Source organism: Lissotriton helveticus, chromosome 2_1 (assembly GCF_964261635.1).
Source record: "Lissotriton helveticus chromosome 2_1, aLisHel1.1, whole genome shotgun sequence".
NCBI lineage: Eukaryota > Metazoa > Chordata > Amphibia > Caudata > Salamandridae > Lissotriton > Lissotriton helveticus.
In genome coordinates this window covers 315,882,526-315,906,829 of record NC_136059.1, presented here as the reverse complement: position 1 = coordinate 315,906,829, position 24,304 = coordinate 315,882,526, and the positions used below count along the sequence as shown (strand labels likewise).

The 24,304-nt window shown below is 50.7% G+C and overlaps 1 protein-coding gene across 2 annotated transcripts in view; it reads left to right on the top strand.

Moving 5' to 3' along the window:
• Positions 1-24,304, top strand: part of MTMR12 (myotubularin related protein 12) — an 813,877-nt gene that overhangs the window by 664,767 nt on the left and 124,806 nt on the right. The window contains exon 13 of one of the 2 annotated variants that reach the window (XM_078674902.1): positions 4,524-4,696. In XM_078674902.1, coding sequence (XP_078531028.1) covers positions 4,524-4,696 — 173 coding nt within the window. The remainder of the gene's footprint in view (positions 1-4,523; positions 4,697-24,304) is intronic. The other variant, XM_078674903.1, reaches the window with a different exon arrangement.

Here is a 24,304-nt window from a genome sequence, read left to right as displayed (position 1 = left end):
CTTTTAATGAACTTTCATCATCTTGAAGAAGAATCTCCAGAGGCTTGAATTGTGCTTGCCTCCTGCTGAAGTCTCAGGATACAAGACTTCACCACTAGCTCCCCCCTGAATGTCCTTGCTGGGAATTCTGTCTGCAGAAGCCTGCGTATTGTTGTGAGCTGAAAGCGCGACTCAACGAGAAGACGCGTATCGCCAACACAAGGGTTGCCGTTGCATCATCGGAGAAGTGTGTCTCCACCGCAAGGGTCGCCGTTGCATCACAGGAGAAGCGTGTCTCTGTTGCAGCTGTTTGTCGTCGCATCACCGGAGAAGTGTGTCACCACGGCAAGGGCTGCCGTCGCATCACCGGAGAAGCGTGTTGCAGTGCCTGTCGCGGGTCAGAAGTTCCAGAGTCGCCGTCGGGCGTGCATGCATCGCCTTCACGTCGTCTCATCGCATCAGACGCCATCTTGTCGAATCGCACCGGATCATCGCATCAAATCGAGGCGTCCTCTTGTCGCATTGCTACCGGAATGCAACACTAGATCGACGCATCACCTCCTCTCTGGTAAGGAACAGACGCATGGCCTCCCCTGTAGCAAGGAACAGACGCATCGTTTTCCCTGCGCACCTTTTGTTTAACTTGCGTGACGCATCCAAAGGTACTTTGTGAGAAACGTGCAGCATTTACCATCATCTTTGAACTAAGCTATTTCTACCATTTAAAAGTAATTTCTCTTAATGTTGTATTGTGGATTTTTGTCGTTTTGGGTCTTGTGATAAGTCGATATAAAGAATAGTTATTTTTATAAAACCTGTGTGGTGTCCATCTGCAGTGTTTTCACATTATTACTGTAGGTGTTCACTAATGCTTTACACACTGCCTCTGAGATAAGCCTGCCAAGCTACCACAGGGTTGAGCAGGGGTTATTTTAGGAGTGTAGCCCCCTTACCCTGACTAGAAGTCAGGGTCCCTATTTGGACAAAGGTGAAAACCATTACCAACTAGAGACCCCCAGTTCTAACAGAGGCCATTAAGGATTTGCCTTTGGAAGAAAGGGTCACACAATTGTATTTCATTTACTTATTGGTCGTCTAAAGCCCATCCTGGATCTTCAACTTCTGAACTTGTGCATTTGGCAAGACAAGTTTCAGATGGTGTCATCGAGTCATATATTGCTGGTCTTGAAAGTATGAGATTGAGTGACGCCCCTGGATCCTCAGAATGCCTATTTCCATTCCATCTGCTCCTCACTGGCTAGGATAGGATCCATTTCAAGACCTTTTCTCCTCCTCAGAGGTTTATAGATATATAAGAAAATAATTCCAAAATATTCATCTGTGACGAAGCTCCAGTGATCAGGCCTAGTGATAGATGGGACCTCAAACAAGTTCATCGCTCATGATATAAAATTCATTGGATTCTGTGACTTCTGGTGACTTAAATCTTCATTAGAAAAAGCATCACAGGTTGCAATTACATTTGCTAGATGCTTACGTAAAATTCATGTATGATTTCCCTGTAAACTGTACACTGTGTTCCATTAAGACAAGGTGATATTCGGCCATCGCTCCTCCTTTGTCCTAACGGTATTGATTATATGTCTTTTAAATAAGATTCATAAGATTCATCTCCCATAGATATATACAGGCCTTCTCTGCCTAGCTGCATTCCATGGGTAATATGCACATATTTCTGTTTGTACAGAAGTAGCGAGCAGCAGCATCTAATTTATTTTTAGTTGCATTTGGTGGCCTAGTGCCGAAAGCTGGTTCAAAAACTACCATTGGCTGGTGGATCACTTCTGGTTTCTCTTATTTATATTCATACAGGTAATTGAACGCTTCAGATGTACACGTTTCCCATTGTCAAGGAGCATCAGTGGCAAGGATATATTCAGAACAGCTATACGGACTACCTCTATGAATTCAACAAGCACTATGCTCTTTATGTTTCAGTCAAAGGTATTGTCTGATTTGTTCTAGACGTCCTTCTTATGTCTTCAGATGGCTAATGCTGCCTTTCACTGTTCCCTTTCGCCTGTCTCTTGCTGTGGAGCCTGCCCGCTGATGTGAAATAGGAGGTGAATAAAGTTACATTTATTCCAAACACCCTCTCAACTATTTATGTGACATTTGTCATATCCAACCCATAACATCCTGTTAGTCAATCTCTGACGTATATATGTAGCCAGCCTAAACCGCCCTTATTCCCCTTGTCAATTCAACTGATCCCAGGGGTTAGCCCCTCGACAGGGTAAATAAAGCTATACACCCACATTTATATGAACCAAGTTTAAGTGGCCTCCTCCGTTTCCTCATTAATCCAGTCTCATTCCACCCTGTTCTTTTCATCGCAGTTTTAACTGGTCCGCTGCCTTTTCGGAATCCTAGAATATGTAGTATTTCTTGTTAGTCTGAGTTTCCAAAGGAAGAGTTTGCCCATCTTCAACGCATGCTGCAGGAACTTTTTTAGCCATGTCAATGTCTCTCTCTCGCCCGATCTCTTTTTATTGTCTCTCGCAACATGGGACTCTTCGAGGACTGCTCTTTGTTTCTCTCCTTGTTCTTTCAGCCACAGGGGTTGGAAAGAGTAAGTCTGCGTCTGTTGCTTTTCTTTCTAATCCCGATTCGGCCGGAAATGGAGTTAACAGACCGAGTGGGATCAACATTTCACTCGTAATCAGGCCCAAACTGATTGAAACACTGAATTAGAAACTTCATCTAAAGAAGGATGTTGGGATTCTGCAGAGCATGTCACAATTAGTAGAACACACGCGATCCTTCTTTGTTGCTGTTACACCGTTTGTTGCTTTTAATGTTTCTGCTTGATCACCCAGTGAAACATTCTTTACATATGTTTTATGTCAAACGTCTTCTAAAAGCATTTGACTTGTTTAAACAGGCCTCAATTTTCAATTTTTTTTATTACCTCAGCCCTTGATGCAAACATTGGTATCGGAGAATGACGAAAATTGAAATCTGTAGCACTGTAGGTGAAAAGTAAAAGTTGCTTTTTCTTGTTTTAAGGATTCATGGGTTAGCAGTTGTTAGTCTATAAAGAGAGGCTGTATACTTTGTTAACAAATTTGAATAACATTGTATATGTAACCAAAGTTTGTCTAAAAAAAGCAGTTTCTACAAGGCAAAGAATAATAATTTACGGAGATGAGGTTATGTTATGTTATGTTATGTTATATTTGTGCTTCTATAGCGCACGGCCACTCCAGTTGGAGCATCCCGGCGCTTTTTCGAAGGTACCCACTAAGTGAGGGAGAAACATAACACTGAAGGGAAACGCAACACACGCATAAAGAAAAAAACAGCAGCGGTCTAAGGGAAAAGCCATGTTTTAAGGGCCTTTCGGAAGGACGTCAGGCTAGAAGCCTGTCTTAGAGAAATCGGAAGGTCATTCCAGGCACGAGGAGCTAGATAGCGGAAAGACCGACCTCCTGCTCTGGCACGCTTAATGATGGGAACCTTCACTTTGGATAGCGCGGCAGATCTAAGAGATCTGGAAGGCTGGTACCAAGACACACGATTGGAAATATATTTTGGACCGATGCCATGTAAGGCCTTGTAGGTCGTAGTCAAAGTTTTAAAAAGAATCCTTTTATCAACCGGGAGCCAATGTAAGGTCCTGGTCCCCCATACCAGAGACTCAGCCCTAATCTCCATTGGGGTCTCCTAATCCCAGGTCTGTCTGATGTTACCTATGTAGACTAAACCCATCAATTCAATGCCGGCCTGCGTTTTCCTGATCAGCTGTGTCATCCTGGTCTATCTTACCTACCCAGAGTCTGGTACTGTGTTGCACCACCATCTGTTACTGCATGAGGTGGTTGCAAGGCCCAACATATTAGCACTATGTGAAACTTCAAACACCAATAACTGATACAAAAACATGAGTTGACGAGAAGTTGAAGAATGACTCTTTGAAATGCGTAGCCTAGCTTCCATGGAGGAGATGATTTACAGATTAACAGACAAAGAGGACTACTTCAAAGATATTGGATCAACGTTTCTTAAATTCAATGATGACTACGATGTAAAATTGTACTTAGTTTCCAGGTACCTTTCAACTTTTTATCCTTACAGGTCTTTAGTAGAGAGTCTTGTAAAATTAGGCAAAAGTGCGCTCTCTCTACCTCTCCCTCTCCCTCCCGCCCTCCTTCCATCCCTATAAACACACTTTTTGTTTTGCTGTTTCTTATGATGAATGTGCTGCTCTAATGGAATCTTAATTTATATTTTGAGGAGATGTAATTGACTCTGCTGGGTTGAGTACCTTTAGATATAAAATGTGTTAAAGGTTTAGTTGATCTTACTCTGCTTTCTGTGATATTCCATTGTATGACACTGACGTGTCAGTGAAGACGTAAAATGAAAAAAGTGAATTCTAATTGTAGTGTCGATCTCCAGACCAGACCTGTATGTGATCTCTGAACGCATCTATTGCAAGCGTAGGAAAGGTGTGATGTAGATTTATAATTACATGTTCTCTAAAATGTGTATTTCTTCCTCCTCTCACCTACTAAATAAAGAAGAAAATGCGTCTGATTTGTGTTGTGTGATCTCAAGTCTGATCCAGGTGATGATGGATCCACACTGCAGGACAAAACTTGGCTTTCAGAGTCTCATTCAGAAGGAGTGGATCATAGGAGGCCATTGTTTTTTAGATCGGTGCAACCATCTACGCCAAAATGACAAAGATGAGGTATGTTTTTTATTTTCATACAGGCTATAAATCATCATTTTAGGAGCTAGTGCACATGATCGTCTCTCACGAACACCATTTACCTTTTTAAGTTCTTACTGCAAACTTTTATTGATATTGTTTTTGGGGTTTCATTCAAATTTAGGCTAATTCCATCACCTCCATTTTATTCACTGTTTTGCTTTATTGCTTTACCGAGTGAACAATGGGTACATCATGTTATAGTATTTAACTTAAGGTCTTACAGAATCATCTGACTAATGACCAATTAATCGTAATGGTTTCTCTGAAGCATGAACGATGTAATTACAACACCCAGTTGTTGGACTTTTTTATTCTCAGGCCCATTCTCTACCCATAATACTGGTTGCTAGGATACAGTTGATATTTACAGATGAAAGACCCTGCTATTAACATATGAGGTCAAGGTGACCACATCAGTTAGCCAGTCTTTTCTTAGCAAAATTTTATGCTGGTTAATGGGACGTTGGCTGACGTATGTGCAGTTGTACCATAAGCATCAGTGAGTGGTTGTATCCCAGTATTCATTTGCTCTATTTGCGTGATTTCAAGAAAGGTGAAGTTTTTTAGGCCTGGAGAACAACCTTTTTCCAACAAGGGAGATTAGATCAACTCGATGAACAGCCAGCGTTGTAGTTCCTTTTCATAAGGCACATGAGGAGCCTGCTTGTTGTACGTTCAGCATTCCAGACGAGCCATAAATGTATTCTGTGTCATATCTTTTTTTTTTTAACCCCTTCACTGCGGCGGCTATTCCGCCGCAGTGCTAAGGGGGAGGGGCGGCCGCGCGGCGGGCGCATGCTGGTGACGGAACCGCTCGTCACCAGCCGCGGTTGCGCTGTTCTCATGACGGAGCGGTTCCGTCACGGCCCCGCCCGCTCAATGGAACGCTCAGCGCAGGCACGGAATCCGCGCCGCGCAGGCGTGCCGAGCGAGCCGTGACGGAACCGCTCCGTCATCAGCACAGCGCGTCCGCAGCTGATGACGGAGTGGTTCCGTCACCAGCAGGGGAGGGGTTAATAAACAAATGTTATTGTTATTTAACACCAATGGCATGGGTAAAACAGGTACGTAAGGCACATATCATGTAGTTTTGTAGGAGGAAAGTAGCCCATACAGGGCAATACATCCTGTAATCACTGAACAGTATAGTACTATGAAGCACACTAGCGGGACAGCACATCTAATTAAGCAGTCTGCCCAAGCCATTTCCGCACAACCTAGCGCGCTTCCGAGGACAGTTACGGGCTTCGTAGACAACCTGCTCTTGCTGCACACAGCAGTCAACTCCTTTTCTCCATTTTGACAGAGCGGATGGTCTACACGCCAACCATTAGAAGGCATTGTCGCACTTTGCCACCAGGAGGGCTGACCCTAGGTAGGACCTTTCGGCTTTTTTTACCCCCGGTACCCTCAAACACCCCAAAAAAATCAGCAGTGGGAACAGGGGAATCTCCCAGCCCAGAACCCCGGACAACTCCCTGGTCCAGTCCATCCAGTAGTTAAGCTTGGCGATGCAGACCCATACTATGTGGTAAAAATCTGCGGGTTCAATTCCGCATCGCGGGCCGATGGAGGTATGTCGTAGGCCAGCTCGATGTAAACAGTGTGGAGATAGATAAACAGAATTAGTCTGAATGAGGCTCTGTCTGGCTGAGGTTGATAGTAACTGTGGGGCCATTAGCGCGTCCCTCCAGTCTTCATCCTCAATGGGGCCCATCCAACCATCCCATCGGTTCACAAGATGATCCAGTGTCCCGGGGGAATTAATGATGAGTGTGCAATAAATCTGTAGATCCCACACCTATCCATGTGTCCCATCAACTGTTTGGCCTCCAGCGGGCTGAACTCTGACAGGGAGTCCGGTGGGAGGGAGTGTGCGGCAAGGGCGTGTCTGAGTTGAAGGTATTTATAAAACTGGGAGTGTGCGAGGTTGTGTGTCTGCTGCAGATCATGGAAGGACCTCATATGTGACCCCAACCAAACATCCCCCTGTCTTGTGATGCCAGTGAGGTCCCAGGAGCGAAAGCCGTGGAGATGCCGTTTCCCTCAACCAAGTGCCATGCCAAAGTGGGGGTTTGTTGCGTGAGTCTAGTCTCCCAACGCACATGGCCGCCCTCTATGCGAGAAATACTACCCGGGTCACCATAGGCAACAAGAGAGAGATCGGGCTCCGTAAAGCATGTTCTGAATCTGAGACAAGTCCAGCTGTGAGAGCTCCATCCGGTAGGCGGGGTCTGACCACTCGCCATTGAACCAGTCATGGATGACGAGTAGGCGGGAAGATAGGTAGTAAAGATAGAGGTTGGACATACCCAGGCCCCAATCATAAGGCTTCCTTTGGCAATGTACATATGCGATGTGTTACCGGGCGCCCCTCCACAGGAATGATGTTGTGGCGCTATCCAGGGCCGAGAACCATGCCCAGGGCAGCTGAAAGAGTAAGTTGTGAAAAACATACAGGAATCGTGGAGGATCATAATTTTGTAGCGGGTGTTACGTCCTAAAGTGTTGAGGGCGAGGGTACGTCACTTAGTAAGATCAGACTGGTCGTTCCGAACCAGAGGTTGGAGGTTAAGGGTCCAAGTTAGCTCAGGGTGTAAAGTGACCCATATACCTAGGTACTTGAAGCTAAGTCTACGCAGGGGGATCATCGCCTGCCAATCAAAGCAATCCCTAGTCTGTGCTAGGGAGACCAGCACAGACTTAGATGGGTTTCAACCACAAACCAGATGCTTGTTTGAACCATTCAAGCAGTTTGAGGCATCTGGGTCCACTCACTGCTGGCTTGACCAAGTACAGCAGGACGTCATCCGCATACAGGGCAATACGGTCTTTGTGGCCGGTCCCCCACATCCAATCAGCTAAAATGGAATCCGTGCAGATTAGTACAGTCAGGGGCTCTATCGCCAATGCGAAGAGGAGGGTGGATAGAGAGCAACCCTGTCTTGTCCCCCGCTCTATAGGGAAGGTTTCGGAAAGAACACAGTTTACTCGAACCCTGGCAGTGGGGTTGGCGTAAAGGGCCCTGACCATTCCGTTGAATCTGGGTCGGATGCCTGCTCGAATCAACACTGACTGCAGGTAGTCCCAATCCGCCGAATCAATGGCCTTTTCAGTCAAAAAGAAGTAAAGCAAGGTCTTGGGCACACAATGTCAGTGTGCCAGAGCCAAATGCAGCCTTCAGATACAGTTTCTCGTGCTCTGGCGCGGCATAAAGCCGCATTGTTCGGGTGCACGGGATTCGTGATAATGTACCGGAGCCAATTCACCAGAATCACTGCAAAAATGTTCATATCACACTTGAGTAGTGATTTTGGGCGATTGTCTGTACATGAAGTGGAGGGGGTCTGCGACTTGGGTATCACTACTATAGTTGCAGAGTCCACCTCTACCAGGAAAGACCCAACCAAAGATAGGTGTGAGTCTCTCCTAGAATGCATTATAATACTCCATCGGGAAACCTTCCGGGCCAAGTGTTTTTACGGGTGCCATACAGGACATTGCACCTCTGATTTCTTCCGCTGAGAGATGCTCGTCCAGGGCATGGGCATTATAGGTGGACAGGGGTGGTAGTGGGAGTGAATCAAGGAAGGCCTGCGCTACCGTCGCTTCTCTGGCAGCGGGTCTAGCATATAGGTTTTGGTACTCTGGTAGGGAGTGCTGAAGTTGACCATGTGCAACGAGGACTTCTGCGACCATCCTGTTGGCCTGCGGATGTGATGCCAGCGAATAAAGTAACTTCCTGTTTTTTGGCCCCCCAGCCATAGATTCTGACCGTTGTGGCCCTCCATAGGCGTTTGGCTGCCTCAAGGGACTGTAGCCTAATATCTCCCTGATAAGGCCCAGCTGGTGTCTGACACCCGCCTGAAGGTCCACCTCCAGCTGTTGCTCCAACTAGAGAGCCTGCGCTTCCAATCGGGCAACCAGGGCCGATTGGTCACGCTCTCTGCCTCTTATATAACGTTTAGCAAAACTGTGCATTGTCGCCTTACTAGCGGACCATAGCATTCCTGTCTTGGTCACGGAGCCAGCGTTTGTCGCAAAGAATAACGGGAGTTCAGACCGAAGGCGGCGTTTAAACTCTTTGTCCTGAAGATACCTGGTGTTCATGCTCCCATGGGTCACTGACCCCCCACAGGATGCCCCAGGCGTAGAAATGAGGGGGAATGATCTGAAATGCTGCAGGCCAGAATCTGGATCTGAGACAATTTCTAGAAATCAGGGGTGGGCAGTAGGGTCAGTTCTTTCCTGTAGTGGGTGTGTTGGGCGGCCGAGGCATGCATGAATTGCAGATGCCGAGGGTTCCAAGACCTCCAGGCATCGCAGAGCCCCCCCAGCTGTGGGCCATACGGTGTGACAGTGTGCGCTTATCCCACGAGAAGCGCCTCCTATCAAAGCGATTGCCTGCGGGAGAGTGGTAATGAGATGTTATGGTATGTTAAAACTGGATTTGTAGAGCACACACCTACTACAGAGGACCGAGATGGAGCATCGGTCCAGGGGTGGTCGGCCATTATACTGCTTGTTGGAGCAGCCAGGTTTTCAATTGTTTCCTGAAAAACTTTATACTCGTGGCCTGCCTCAACGAAAGAGGCATCTTGTTCTAGAATCTAGCCACTAGCACTTGGAACGAGCATCCGCCACGGCGGGCTCTAAGTCACTTAGGGACAACGATTAAGTGTTGGTGTGCTGATCTAAGGGATCTACCAGGTACATAATATGAAACTCTTCTACGGATGTAATGTGCCCCTATGCTATGTAGGGCGCAGGGACAAGTGCTTTGAAAAGTATTTTGCATCGGACAGGCAGCCAATGCAGCTTTTTCAGGTGGTGGGAGATCCGGTCTCTAGGTCAGAGTCTTGCGCGTTCTGCACGACTTGCAGTCTATTGAGCATAAACTCCGGAAGGCCCAGATAGAGGACGTTGGCATAGTCCAATCTGGTGGTGATAAGGGCCTGAACACTGCCTGTGCGAAGTCCGTAATAGGAAGAGAAACCTACGGAGTGTTTTCAAGAGGCCGAAGCACGTGCCCACTAATGACTGTACTTGAGCTGCCATAGATAATGCGTCGTCCATTTTCACTCCCAGGTTTTTTACAATCGTAACTGCTGACTGGGGTGGAGAAATGTCCGTGGGCCACCATTGTTTCCAGGCGTCCAGAGGGGGGGTACCGAAAAAGATCATTTCTGACTTTTCCGGGTTACATTTAAGATGGTTATGTCTGAACCAGGCAAAGATTTCTCTCAAACATTTATTAATCTTCTCCCCGTTAAAGTCCTCCCCCTTCTTTCAAGTGAGCAGCACTTGAGTGTCGTCGGCATAGGATATAATCATAGCCTCACCCGCTTCCACCAGGGGAGCCATGTACAGATTAAAAAGTACAGGGCTCAAAATAGATCCCTGTGGCACGCCGGCCTTCAAGGGCGGCAAACTGGCCGAAAACGGAGGCAAACAGACCTCTTGATTTCTCTCCTCCAAGAAAGAGGAGAACCACTTCAACACCGTGCCCTCGAGTCCACACTCCCACAGCCTCTGCAGGAGGAGACTGTGGGCAAGTTCAAGTTCGGGCATTTGTATAGCGCACTACTCACCCAGAGGGTCTCAAGGCGCATGGGGAAGGGGTTCATTATATGTCGAATAGCCAGGTTTTAAGTTCTTTTCTGAAGGAGATGTGGTTCTGAGTAAGGCGGAGGTGGGTGGGGAGTGAGTTCCAGGTCTTGGCAGCCAGGAAGGAGAAGGATCTGCCACCCATGGTGGATTTTCGGATGCGCGGGACTGCGGCGAGGGCTTGATTGGACGATCTCAGTTGGCAGGTGGGTTTGTAGAAGGACAAGCGGGTGTTGAGGCATTCGGGTCCTAGATTGTAGAGGGCCTTGTGTGCGTGGGTGAGAAGGCGGAAACTAATTCTTTTGTTGACGGGAAGCCAGTGGAGGTCTTTTAGGTGTCCGGTGATGTGATCTTGGCGAGGGATGTCTAATATGAGTCTCGCAGACGCGTTTTGGATGCGCTGGAGTTTTTTCTGTAACTTTGCTGTGATTCCGGCGTATAGTGTGTTACCATAATCCAGTCGGCTCGTGACCAGTGTGTGGGTGACAGTCTTTCTTGTCTCGAGGGGGATCCAGCGGAAGATCTTTTTGAGAATGCGAAGTACGTTGAAGCAGGAGGACGAGACTGCGTTGACTTGTCTGGACATCGAGAGAGAGGAGTCTAGGATGAAGCCAAGGTTACGTGCATGGTCTGTGGGTGTGGGTGCTGTGCCCAGAGTGGAAGGCCACCAGGAGTTGTCCCAAGCTGAGGGGGAGGATCCTAGGATGAGCACCTCCGTTTTGTCTGAGTTGAGTTTTAGGCGGCTATGTTTCATCCACTCGGCTACTTCCTTCATGCCTTCGTGAAGATTGGTTTTGGCGGTGTTAGGGTCTTTGGTGAGGGAAAGGATTAATTGGGTGTCGTCGGCGTAAGAGATGATGTTGAGGTTGTGTTGACGCGCGATGGAGGCGAGAGGACTCATGTAGACGTTGAAGAGGGTGGGACTGAGTGAGGATCCTTGGGGTACACCGCAGAAGACTTCGGTGGCCTCTGATCTAAAAGGGGGGAGGCGGACTCTTTGCGTTCTCCCAGCGAGGAATGAGATGATCCAGTCTAAGGCTTTTCCTTGTATGCCGATGTTGTTGAGGCGATGTATAAGGGTGCTGTGACAGACTGTGTCGAAGGCGGCTGATAGGTCGAGTAGGATGAGGGCCACTGTTTCTCCGTTGTCCAGGAGTGCTCGGATGTCGTCGGTCGCTGTAATGAGGGCGGTTTCGGTGCTATGTTTGGCTCGAAACCCGGATTGGGATGGATCAAGGGAGTTGTTGGATTCAAGGAAGGCGGCGAGCTGGCTGTTGACGGCTTTCTCGATGACTTTGGCCGGGAATGGGAGGAGGGATATTGGTCGGTAGTTTTTAAGTTCAGAGGGGTCTGCTGTGGGTTTTTTCAGAAGGGCGCTGAGTTCGGCGTGTTTCCAGCTTTCTGGAAAGGTGGCAGAGTTGAACGAGCAGTTGATGACGTCACGGAGATGGGGTGCGATGATGGAGTCAGCTTTGTTGAAGATGTGGTGGGGGCAGGGGTCGGTAGGCGAGCCAGAGTGGATTGAGTTCATGAGGCGAATGGTCTCTTCAGTGGTGATTGGGTTCCAGGCGCTGAGGTTGTTAGTTGGCGGAGTGGGATCTGAGGGGGGTGGGGAGGGTTGATCGCTGGGAGTATTCTCGAAGCTGTTGTGGATGTCGGCAATTTTGTTGTAGAAGGAGGATAGCGCGTCGCAGAGGTCTTGGGAGGGGGTGATGTCGTTGGATGCTGCGGTGGGGTGGGTGAATTCTTTGACGATGTTGAAGAGTTCCTTGCTGTTATGGGTGTTGTTGTCGAGACGATCCTTGAATGCTGATTTCTTGGCGGATCGAATCAGTTGGTGGTGATTGCGGGTGGCTGTCTTGAGGGAGGCCATGTTGTCGGAGGTTGAGTTTTTTCTCCATATCTTTTCCAGGGTGCGGTATAGCTTCTTGGATTTTTTAAGTTCGTCATTGAACCAGGGAGCTTTTTTGTTGGCTGATTTCATCTGGGGCTTTTTCAGGGGTGCTAATTCGTCAGCACTGTGGGTAATCCATTGCCTGAGGTTGGTGGCAGCTTTGTTTGGGTCCATTGAGAGGGTGGGAGGGTGTTGGTTGAGTGATGTGAGGAGTTGGTCGGAGGTGATTTTGTTCCAGTTTCCCCGAGGAATAGATTGTGGACGGTTGTGGATCAGGGTGGTTTTGTAGCTGAAGTGAGCACAGCTGTGGTCCGTCCAGTGGAGAGCTGTGGTGCGATCGAAGGAGATGTGATTGCAGGAGGTGAAGATAGGGTCGAGCGTGTGTCCGGCTACATGGGTGGGTGTGTCAACAAGTTGTTTGAGTCCGAGATTGGCCAGGTTGTCCAGAAGGGTGGTGGTGTTGCTGTCGTGTTTGTTTTCAAGGTGGTAGTTGAAGTCTCCTAAGAGAATGTAGTTCTCGGAGGCGAGGGCATGTGGGCTGACGAAGTCGGTGATGTCATCGCTGAATTGACTGCGGGTACCTGGAGGCCTATAGATGAGGGTGCCTCTAAGTGTGGTCCTAGGGTCGGTGTGGATCTGAAAGTGGAGATGTTCGGCGGTTGCAAGCTTATCGTCGGAGGTGGTCGTGATTTTGATGGTGTTCTTGTGGATGATGGCGATGCCTCCTCCTGTTTGATTGGTGCGGTCTTTACGGGTGATCTTGTAAGCGTCCGGTATGGCTATGGCGATGTCAGGTGTTGATGATGTGTTCATCCATGTTTCTGTAAGGAAGGCGATGTCCGGTGACGTAGTGTCGAGTAGGTCCCAGAGTTCAGTTGCGTGTCTGTGGACCGAGTGGGTGTTAAGCAGGATGCACTTCAGGTGGTTAGAGTCGGAGCTGTGTGTGGAGGAAGTGGATTTGGTGAGGGTCCTGAAGCAGTTGGACTTGCAGGAGAGGCAGGCGAATGGGCCGTGGGTATGTCCTGGGGTGGCTTTGCAGCATTGTGGTGCGCGACCGGGGTTGAGGGCGAGGAGAGTTGCGGCGTCATATGTGATTTTAGTGGGCTGGGTACGGCGGGGACCAGGGGGTCTGGCGCTGGGCGCGGTCCAGGCACGGACGGGCGCAGACGGGCTTACCTTTGGCGCACCTTCGGCGCGACCGCTGCGCGCATAAGCATCGGTCATAAATGGATAGTGGAGGGGGAGGGGCGTGGGAGGGTCAGCTGGGAGGCGGGAGCGTGTTGTAGGGACGGGCTGGGAAACCACAAAATGGCAGCAACAGAAAACAAAAGTGATCAGGGTGAGGTTGGGGCGAGCAGGGGGGCGCAATAACTAACAATTAAGTTCCCAGCAGCACTGATGAAACTGAAACGCTATGGAGGATAACAGAGCAGCGCTATGATCTAATCACAAACAAAGCCCAATGCTGCGCTGTGATTTTAAGCACAATGAAAACTTGCCAAGCAGCGCTATGACTAGATCACGAATAGCACAATGCGGCGCTATGAAATGAAATAATGAAGGATGCAAGTACAGAGCACAATCACGAAAAGCACAATGCGGCGCTATGAAATGAAATAATGAAGGATGCAAGTACAGAGCACAATCACGAAAAGCACAATGCGGCGCTATGAAATGAAATAATGAAGGATGCAAGTACAGAGCACAATCACGAAAAGCACAATGCGGCGCTATGAAATGAAATAATGAAGGATGCAAGTACAGAGCACAGGCAGCGTTTGAATATCGCTACGATACCCAGGAGGAGTGAGGGGAGCGACCGCTTCTGCTCTGGTCAGGACGGTCACAGCTCTCTGAGGGGGTGTGGTTGGGCTATACTATCAGTGGGTGGGAGGGTCAGCTGGGAGGCGGGAGCGTGTTGTAGGGACGGGCTGGGAAACCACAAAATGGCAGCAACAGAAAACAAAAGTGATCAGGGTGAGGTTGGGGCGAGCAGGGGGGCGCAATAACTAACAATTAAGTTCCCAGCAGCACTGATGAAACTGAAACGCTATGGAGGATAACAGAGCAGCGCTATGATCTAATCACAAACAAAGCACAATGCAGCGCTGTGATTTTAAGCACAATGAAAACTTGCCAAGCAGCGCTATGACTAGATCACGAACAGCACAATGCGGCGCTATGAAATGAAATAATGAAGGATGCAAGTACAGAGCACAATCACGAAAAGCACAATGCGGCGCTATGAAATGAAATAATGAAGGATGCAAGTACAGAGCACAATCACGAAAAGCACAATGCGGCGCTATGAAATGAAATAATGAAGGATGCAAGTACAGAGCACAGGCAGCGTTTGAATAGCGCTACGATACCCAGGAGGAGTGAGGGGAGCGACCGCTTCTGCTCTGGTCAGGACGGTCACAGCTCTCTGAGGGGGTGTGGTTGGGCTATACTATCAGTGGGTGGGAGGGTCAGCTGGGAGGCGGGAGCATGTTGTAGGGACGGGCTGGGAAACCACAAACTGGCAGCAACAGAAAACAAAAGTGATCAGGGTGAGGTTGGGGCGAGCAGGGGGGCGCAATAACTAACAATTAAGTTCCCAGCAGCACTGATGAAACTGAAACGCTATGGAGGATAACAGAGCAGCGCTATGATCTAATCACAAACAAAGCACAATGCAGCGCTGTGATTTTAAGCACAATGAAAACTTGCCAAGCAGCGCTATGACTAGATCACGAACAGCACAATGCGGCGCTATGAAATGAAATAATGAAGGATGCAAGTACAGAGCACAATCACGAAAAGCACAATGCGGCGCTATGAAATGAAATAATGAAGGATGCAAGTACAGAGCACAATCACGAAAAGCACAATGCGGCGCTATGAAATGAAATAATGAAGGATGCAAGTACAGAGCACAGGCAGCGTTTGAATAGCGCTACGATACCCAGGAGGAGTGAGGGGAGCGACCACTTCTGCTCTGGTCAGGACGGTCACCTGGATGGGCAAAGTGTCGAAAGCCGCAGAGAGGCATAGGAGTACTAGGACAGCTTTGCCACCTTTATCCAGGGTCTCTTTGATGGTATCGGAGACCTCTAGCAAAGCTGTGTCTCTGCTAAGGCTCTGCCTAAAACCGGACTGACATGGGTGGAGAAGGTTTTTGGCTTCAGAAAAGTCGCTGATCACAGAGTGAACATATTTCTCTATGGTCTTTGCAAAGAAAGAGCAGAGAGATCGGTCTGTAGTTAGTGAAGACCATGAGATCGCCCCTAGGTTTTTTCTATAAGGGAATAATTTTCGCGCTCTTCCAACTTACTGGGACCTGACCGCTAAGAAGAGACACATTCAAAACACTTTTCACTATGAGATTCAGAACCTCCGCCATTGAAGCCAGAAATTTGGCAGGGCACGGATCCACAGATGAGCCGGATTTGATGCCCTTCATTATTGATAAAGATGTCTTGGGGGAGAGATATTGTGCCACGGCAGTCGGGGATATGGGCGGTATATAAACTCAAACTAGTAGTAATACTTGGCCCTCTAGCGATCACGCATAACGGGTGTTGCCACCATCAAAAAGGAGCGGTGCAGCAGGATGGCAACCCCCACCCCTTCCCCTGTCAGAACCCCGCATGATAAACTGTCATAGCCCCTCTGGGCCAGGAAGGGGCAGCGATCCTCCAGGAGGTGGGTTTATTGCAACAGGAGGACTTCCGGATGATGCTGGTGGGCGAAGGCAAGTACGGCTGCGCATTTCACTCTGTCTAGGAGCCCATTACCTTTCCATAACATAACCTGAAAGGTCCTTTTTTTTTAAAACATATTTTTATTGCAGATTCACAAGCAAACATTAAATTATTTCGACCTTCCCATCTCTGACCATCATAAGTCACAGATCAGTAATGAAACTGCACACAGCCATTCAGCCCACATCCCGGAGGCCGGGTGGCGCTAGTCACTGATCTGTCAGAGATTACAAAGAAAACCAACTCACAGAGGCATCCGGTCAGCAACACAATTCAGTATCTGCTTTTCTATAACTCCCAACCCCCTCCCCCCCCGCCCAATACAATCAGCCGAATACAGTGTTCCACAAAATAGTGAATAATGTCAATGCAAATGCGACTCACCACAACCAGTCATCCTCCGTAGCACCCCTTTTGCGAGATCTCCTAACCTTCTACAGTTAATCAATCTAAGCGTTGTTGAAAATCTGTTCCACGGGCATTCCTTCCGCTCGCCCATATCTGAGTCTAGCTTCCGCTTAAATCCTTCCTCTATCTGTATCGGATCCCTACTGACCCTCCCCTTATCCCTCCCCCCTCAACTGCTGCTGATGTGGGCCATATCCGGATACTCTCAATCGAATCTTTCGCGACCTGAGGGATCCATACATACGTATCTCCGTGTCCCATGGAACCTCCTACACTGACCATCCTCTAGTCTTCATCTTCAGTTAAATAGTCCTTTAGGGCCTGCACTATTACCTCCCAGGCCCTCGCCATTTCTACTCCCTTCACATTTGCTGTACGAGTGGCTTGTCGTAGCCTAACCACACTTTCACTCCGAGCCCATTTCTGCAATTCGCTCATCCATCGCCTGGTTGACGGGCCCTCCATCGATTTCCAGTGCCAAGTGATCTCTCTCTGGGCCCAAATAAGTCCCAAGTCAATGAATTTACTTGTGATTTTCGTCCTGGCCGTGTGAGGGAACCAGAGCAATAGACACGTCGCCATGTCGAACTCCACCTGTCGATCAGTGACTGTGTTAAGAAGCTCCCCCACCTCCGACCAATACGCCCCCAGTTTCGGGCAGCCCCATAATAAGTGGTCCAACTCTACCTCAGGTGTTAAGCATCTAGGGCATGCTGCGTCCTGCACCCGGAAATACCTCCGTATCTTCCCCGGGGTCAAGTAGGCCCTATGTACTACAAAGAAATGCACTTGCTGAAAGCGGGCATTCCTGCACCCCTTCCATATTCTCTTCAAGATGTGGCCCCAAGTCGGGGGGGCGTGGCTAGCAACATGCAGTGCTAGACGTGTGGTCCGGGAGCTCCCGGCCGACGAGGTACAAATCCGCCGTTAAACTTTGCCACGGTCAACTAAAACCGCCAAGCGCAGTGTGGCGGACAGCCCAGTAGCGAGCCCTCGAGACAGCGGGAGGTTTTGACGACTCCGGAGCCCCAAATCCCGAAGTTTGCAGCGGCGACCGGCGGACGACCCAGCGAACCACTATGGCGGCCCCACATTAGGCTCAGTGTCCGCGAGGCGGAGGTGAGCACTGCGGAGCGCTGCGAAGCCGGGATCTCCGGCCCAGCGACGGCTCGAACTTGCGGTGCCTGGATGCCGGGGGAACACGCGCAGAAGACCAAGCGACACAGGCTGTGCGGGATACCGGTGCCCGACCTCCCACCACATGATGGCGGATCGACGAGGACATTGAGGTGACCGGCGGTCAAAATACTGGAGGTGCTGCCTGGGGACACGAACCGGAGGAGCAGACAAGCGATCCTGTGGCAGCGCCCGCTGCAGAAACCCCGACTACACGGAGCAGCTTCCTCAGCCCGCCAGAGGCACACGCGGTAAGCTGGTTCACAAGCACCCCCCACCACCATGGCAGGGTGAATTGGCGGCCGCGGCGGACGGTGTACAGTGGGGACGCCCAGAGGGGCACCGCCTTTGAACTCGTGCGTAGGACGCCTGGAGCGGCAACCGGGAGGGCAGTTGAAAGAGGTGTGGAGCCCCTTGCAACCTTTACCAAGATGGCGGCCGTGTTCCTCAGCCGGCCGTCCTAACTACCAGAGCCAGCATTAGGAAGGGTATAGCTTGCCCCAGAGAGGACCCACGAGGTGGGGAGCGCCCTTGAAGACCTGCCTGTGGAGGAGACCGGTCGCACGCACCCCCCCCCCCCTGACAGTCACACAGCTCTGGATACAACGAAGAGTAGCTGTGCATGCTGACAGGAGCTGCGCAATACTATGGGGGATACCCGCGAAGGACCAGGAGCTCGATACACAATCCGCACTCAGGAGTAGGCCTCCCTGGGGCCGCACTGCGACGGAGGGGTCACGCGCTGCTGCACCCCCCCCCCCCTCATATTATCCAGAGGCTGCAGCTACAGCTGAGGTGTATACTTACCTGATATCGACATTCGGGGGGCGGTGGACGCCACTACTACAAGGAGACATAACAAAACGACACCTCTCGAAGACTAAAAGCTCGGCGAACAACCCTGGTAGGCGAGGAACTAACTTACCCTATAGGCGGTACTGGCCAGAGCACGCCTGGAGGATAGCCGCGGCCGCCAGGCGGCGTAGGTAGCGCCCAGAGGGAGGAGAGGAACGGTAGCGCCAGGCCCGGCTAACACCGGGGGGGGAAGGAGAGAAGACCGCCACTGTACCACTACTCAGGTGGGTCGTACACGACTACTACCTCGCAACGCCGACCCACCTCCACAATAATGGGGAAGAAAGACCCGCCGCTAAGGCCACTGAAACAAGGCCCTATGGACAATTTTGCGGCACCTCGGCAGGCCAGGGGGAACCCGGACGCATCATCTGAGGCCCCCGTCGACACTGGGATTCTGCTCGCAGCGATACAAGCGTCCAGGACGGACATTCAAGAATCACGGGCGGCACTAGAGGTCAAGATCGGCGAGGTGGGGTCGGAAGTCACTCTCCTGCGCCAAGACTTCAGGAACCTCTCGGCCAGAGTGACGGAGACAGAATCTCGCATCGGAGAGGCGGAGGACGCGATAACCAAGGTCCGGAAGGAAATGGCAGAACTCCAGGCATCGCACCGACAACTGCTGTGGAAGGTGGACGATGCAGAAAATAGGGCACGCCGCAACAACCTGCGCTTTGTAGGTTTTCGTGAAGGAATTGAGGGAACCAATATGTCGGCATTCCTGCACACTTGGCTCAAGGAAACCTTCTCAGGGGCACACTTCTCGACGTGCTTCATGATTGAAAGAGCCCACAGAGCACTGCTGGCGAAACCTCCGGAGGGGGCGAGACCTAGACCAGTGATCGCACGCTTCCTCAACTTTGCTGATAGGGACTTGATCTTGAGAGAAGCTAGGAAAATGGGTGAAATCAGGTTGGAGAACACTAACATCGTGATCTTCCCAGACTACAGCCAGGAGGTGCAGAAACAGAGGCGCTCCTTTGACTCTGTAAAGACTAAACTCAGATCCATGAACATTACGTACATGCTGCTCTTCCCGGCAAAGCTCAAGGTCATCTACAAAGATAAAGCAATCTTCTTCAATCACCCGGAGGACGCATGGCAGTGGCTGGAGGAGAGGCCGGTCTTCAATAGCAGGGAAATGGCTGGCCGCGAGGAACTGGACAAAGTCGTGAGAGAAAAGGTGCAATGGGGCCTGCCCAAGCAACAAAGAAGGAGCTCCAAAAGGACATTCACCCGTACTGCAGGAACCCCATACCGTGCACACGCATCTGCAGGAGGCCGAAGGGGGAGATCGGAATCTCCGAGGGCCTCCAGCACAGCTGATCGGCAAGTACGGGGAGACCACAAACAGATCTGCTCGGAAGGAGATGACGAAGATGGTATTGAACTCAGAGACTCGGAAAACGAGGCAGACGACCTGACCAGCCATCGGAGTTCTGTCCACCCCCTAGTGACTGAGATACACAACCTGGAGCAGGAGAACTCCGACAAGATGAGTGGGGCTGACACTTCGACACAGGATTCACACTCCTGAATGCAGCTGCAGTGGACTACTGGAAACGTCGGCCGGGAAGACGGCGACACTCAAGTTGTCACCACCCCTTTGTTTCTTTCCTTTGTTCTTATATCTTTTCTTGGGTTTCTGTTTTTAGTTTAAGACGTTTCATTAAGGTTCCACATTCTGCTCACGGTTGCGCCTGGGCGCGACACCCGGCAAAAGTACTGTACCACATCCTGCCGGGGTGGGGACAGTGAGACCTAACTGAAAAGAGGGAGGGAGAGGGTGGGCGACAGACCGACTCCTACTGAAAGCTCAGACCTCTGGGGGGATGAGACTGGATGGGGAGGGAGGTGGGGAGGGGGAGGGGATGCAGGGGGGGAAGATTTCAACAAGTTGGGGCAGGGGGGGAGGGGCAGGGAGGGGGTGGTCACGATCGTACGAGCTGAAGCACCACTATTGGCACACATCCTGGATGTCCATGAACCGTAGGAATCACACCACACCATGGCAGGTACACTAACTGACCCACCACAGGAGGGCAGGGGGGTGTCACTCCTCACATGGAATGTAAATGGCCTGGGTTCCAGAATAAAGAGGGGGTTGGTGAACGTATATATCAAGAGGGTGGCTCCAGACTTTGTCCTCCTACAAGAGACACATCTAAGAGGTGAAAAATGTGCATTTATAGCCAGAGGGAGATACACAGTATTGGCACACGCAGGATACACTACTGATTCGAGGGGAGTGGCAGTGTTGATCAATAAATCATTCCCGTTCGCTGTGACACGCACATGGATAGACCCGCAGGGCACCTACGCCGGAGTACAGGGAATGTGGAATAGGCAAACATACACAGTGATATCTGTATATGCCCCGCCGACGCTTCAGGCGCGGACACTCAAAGCGATCGCTTCCATCCTTATAGACACCGCGGACACATTCCAAATAGTGGGTGGAGACTTCAACGACGTAATGTCGGAGGAGGGGGACCGTACAGGGCCAACTCGCAGGGGGGGGGCTCCAACAGCACTGTCGCAACATATGACCAACCTGGGCTTTACGGACGTCTGGCGATGGCGCCACCCTACTCGTGAGGCATACTCCTTCTACTCTGGGGCACATAGAGTATTCTCTAGATTGGATTACATATTTATGGCTAGGCAATTCCTCACTGCTGGAGACGAGGTGGAGTATAACGCGAGGGGAATTTCAGATCACTCGCCACTGTATGCAAAAGTGGGGTCGGTAAGGGGAAAGGGAGGCTCAGAGTGGCGTCTGGCAGCCTGGGATCTCCAAAAGCCTGAGATAGCACGGGGACTCAGGGCCGACATCAAAGTCTACGTGGCGGAGAACGAGGGATCAGTGGATTCAGGGTCAACTTTCTGGGAGGCACTGAAACCGGTCCTCAGAGATAGGGCGCAGAGCAGGTTAAGGGCAGAACGGAGGAGGCAGCTGGCAGAGACAACGGAACTATCGTACGAGCTGAAGCACCACTATTGGCACACATCCTGGATGTCCATGAACCGTAGGACAAAGCCCTACACGACCAAGGCCCGAGCTACCTCAACAACCGGATCAACTTCTACACTCCCAAGCGCCTCCTCAGATCAACCAGCCACGCCCTCGCCGCCGTCCCCCGCATCCGAAGAGCGACAACAGGAGGAAGGTCCTTCTCCTACCTGGCCGCCAAGACCTGGAACTCACTCCCGACCGACCTGCGCCTGACCCAAGACCACCTCTCCTTCAGGAAGAAGCTCAAGACCTGGCTGTTCGAGCAGTAACGGCACCCCCCCCCCAACCCAGCACCTTGAGACCCTACGGGTGAGTAGTGCGCTCTATAAATGGCCTGATTGATTGATTGATTGAACTAGAAATCACGATACTGCATTTAGAAGAGGAATACCGGGCACATAAGGAGGAGAATACCCTGAGAAGAATGCTAGACAAACAGCGAGAGTATAGGGAGACAGTCTCTAACGAGGCACGGACACAATCCCTGGCAACACTACATCGGCTATACGACATAGGGGACAAGTCCGGCAAACTCCTAGCCTGGTTGGGCAGGAAGGAAAGGGCAGCAAGATGGGTGGAACAGATTCGAAAGTTAGACGGAGGCCTGGTGAATACAGACAGGGAGATAGCTGACGCCTTTGCATCCCACTATGCATGCTTCTACACAGCGCGGGAACTCGGGACGGAGGACGAGGCACTTCAATACATGGGGGGGGGTTGACCTACCTACGCTGCCGCCCGACACCAGTTTAACGCTGGAGGCGGACATCACACTTGACGAGATATTAGGTGCGATAAATAAACTTAAAACGGGGAAAACACCGGGACCGAACGGGTTCCCGGCGGAATTTTTTAAGCGCACCTCAGATCTGTTGACACGCCACCTCAAAGCCCTATATGCTGCGTCCTACCAGGATGGCCGCCTACCGCCCGACCTCACACTGGCCACTATAGTCCCTATCCACAAACAGGGGAAGCCCAAAGACGAATGCGCCTCTTATCGCCCCATCTCCCTCCTAAACATGGAGGTGAAAATTCTGGCTGCGGTCCTGGCGGGGCGTCTGAGATCGGTGCTCCCAGATCTCATACACGCAGATCAATCCGGATTCCTACCAGACAGAGCTACTAAGCTGAACCTTAGACGCACGCACAATTGGCTCCAAGAGGTTAAGGACAGAGAGGAACCCCACTGGTTCCTATCCCTGGAAGCTGAAAAAGCGTTTGATGCAGTACACTGGCCCTTTCTCATGGCCGCACTAAGGAGGTTTGGGTTGGGCCCAAAATTCCAGGGGTGGGTGAGACTTTTATATACAGCACCGACAGCACGCGTCAGGGTAAATGGCCGACTATCCCAGGAGTTCCAGATCTCCAGAGGCACGAGGCAGGGGTGTCCGCTGTCCCCTCTTCTATTTACACTAACGATCGAGGTCCTGGCGGCCAGGGTCCGGCAGAACTCAGACATCAGAGGCTTCACATGGGACAGACTAGGGGGAACACAAGAAAAAATATCATTGTACGCCGATGATGTCCTGCTATACATTACCAAACCCGAGAGCTCGATCCCGACACTGTTTGAGGAACTGGAGGGGTTTGGAGCGAGGGCGGGTCACACCATCAACTGGAACAAGTCTGTTCTCTATGACCCACGGGGGGCTGGTAATTGGGGGGCCATACCCGAGCAGCTGCTCACTACCACGGACGGCTTTCAATACCTGGGCATATATATTACGATGGATGGGGCACGTTCATTCTGTAAGAATATAGGACGAGTAATGACAGACGCAACTGAAGACATGACCAGATGGAGGCAACTGCCGCTCACCCTACTCGGCAGGGCGGCCTTGTATTAGAGGATTACTCTCCCCAAGTTCCTCTATGCCCTCCAGAATGAGTACTACCCTCTCCCAGCCAACACAATCTCCAAAATACATGCGGACCTACGTTCATTCCTGTGGCTGGGGAAGCAACCCCGTATCGCCCTCCAAACACTCCAACGGCACCAGTGTAGTGGGGGGATCTCACTACCCAACCTTGAGGCGTACTACTGGGCGGAACATCTGACCCCCATTAATGACTGGATACATACCCCAGCGGACCACCCGACGTATGCGCTGGAGAGACATAAGCTCTCACCTCATACTATACTTTACTACCTATACGGGGGAAAGGTGCGGAGGTCGCTCCTGCCGGCTACAACGATCACTCTGAGGGCGTGGACACGTGCCACGAAACGCATGGGCTGGGAGGGGAGACTGACACGTCAGACGCCGCTCTGGCATTGCCAATGGCTCGCAGAAATAAAGAAATTGAGGGGGTTCCAAAGGTGGGATGACATAGGAATTTCACATATCGGCGATGTGGTATACAGGGGTGAATTGAAGTCATTTCGAATGCTACAGACAGAATTTGGATTGCACCGTTCACAACTATTTAAGCACACTCAGTTCACCCATGCGTGGAGGGCCCAAAATGTCACACTGACAGGCATGCCGGACTACGCACCACTGGAAGGCAGGCTTCTCCAGGATCAGATGGTCCATCAGGCGGTCTCCCTCACATATAAGACACTAACTAACCACATGTTGGGGGACCTATTGAAATTGAGAGGGATATGGGAGGCAGAGGTGGGGGAGATGGAAGACCTGGACTGGGAGTTGGTCCTGATGCACCCCTGAGAGGTTGCGATCAAGTCACGGCTGCGGCTCATTCAACTGAATGTGCTCCATAGGACCTACTTCGATAGAGTGCGCCTCCTTAAGATCGGGAAAATTACTGACCCCACATGCCTCAGATGCCGACAACATCCAGGAGACTTCTATCACACAGTATGGTCCTGTGACAAAATACAAATATATTGGGCAAACGTCTTCACGGAACTGGGA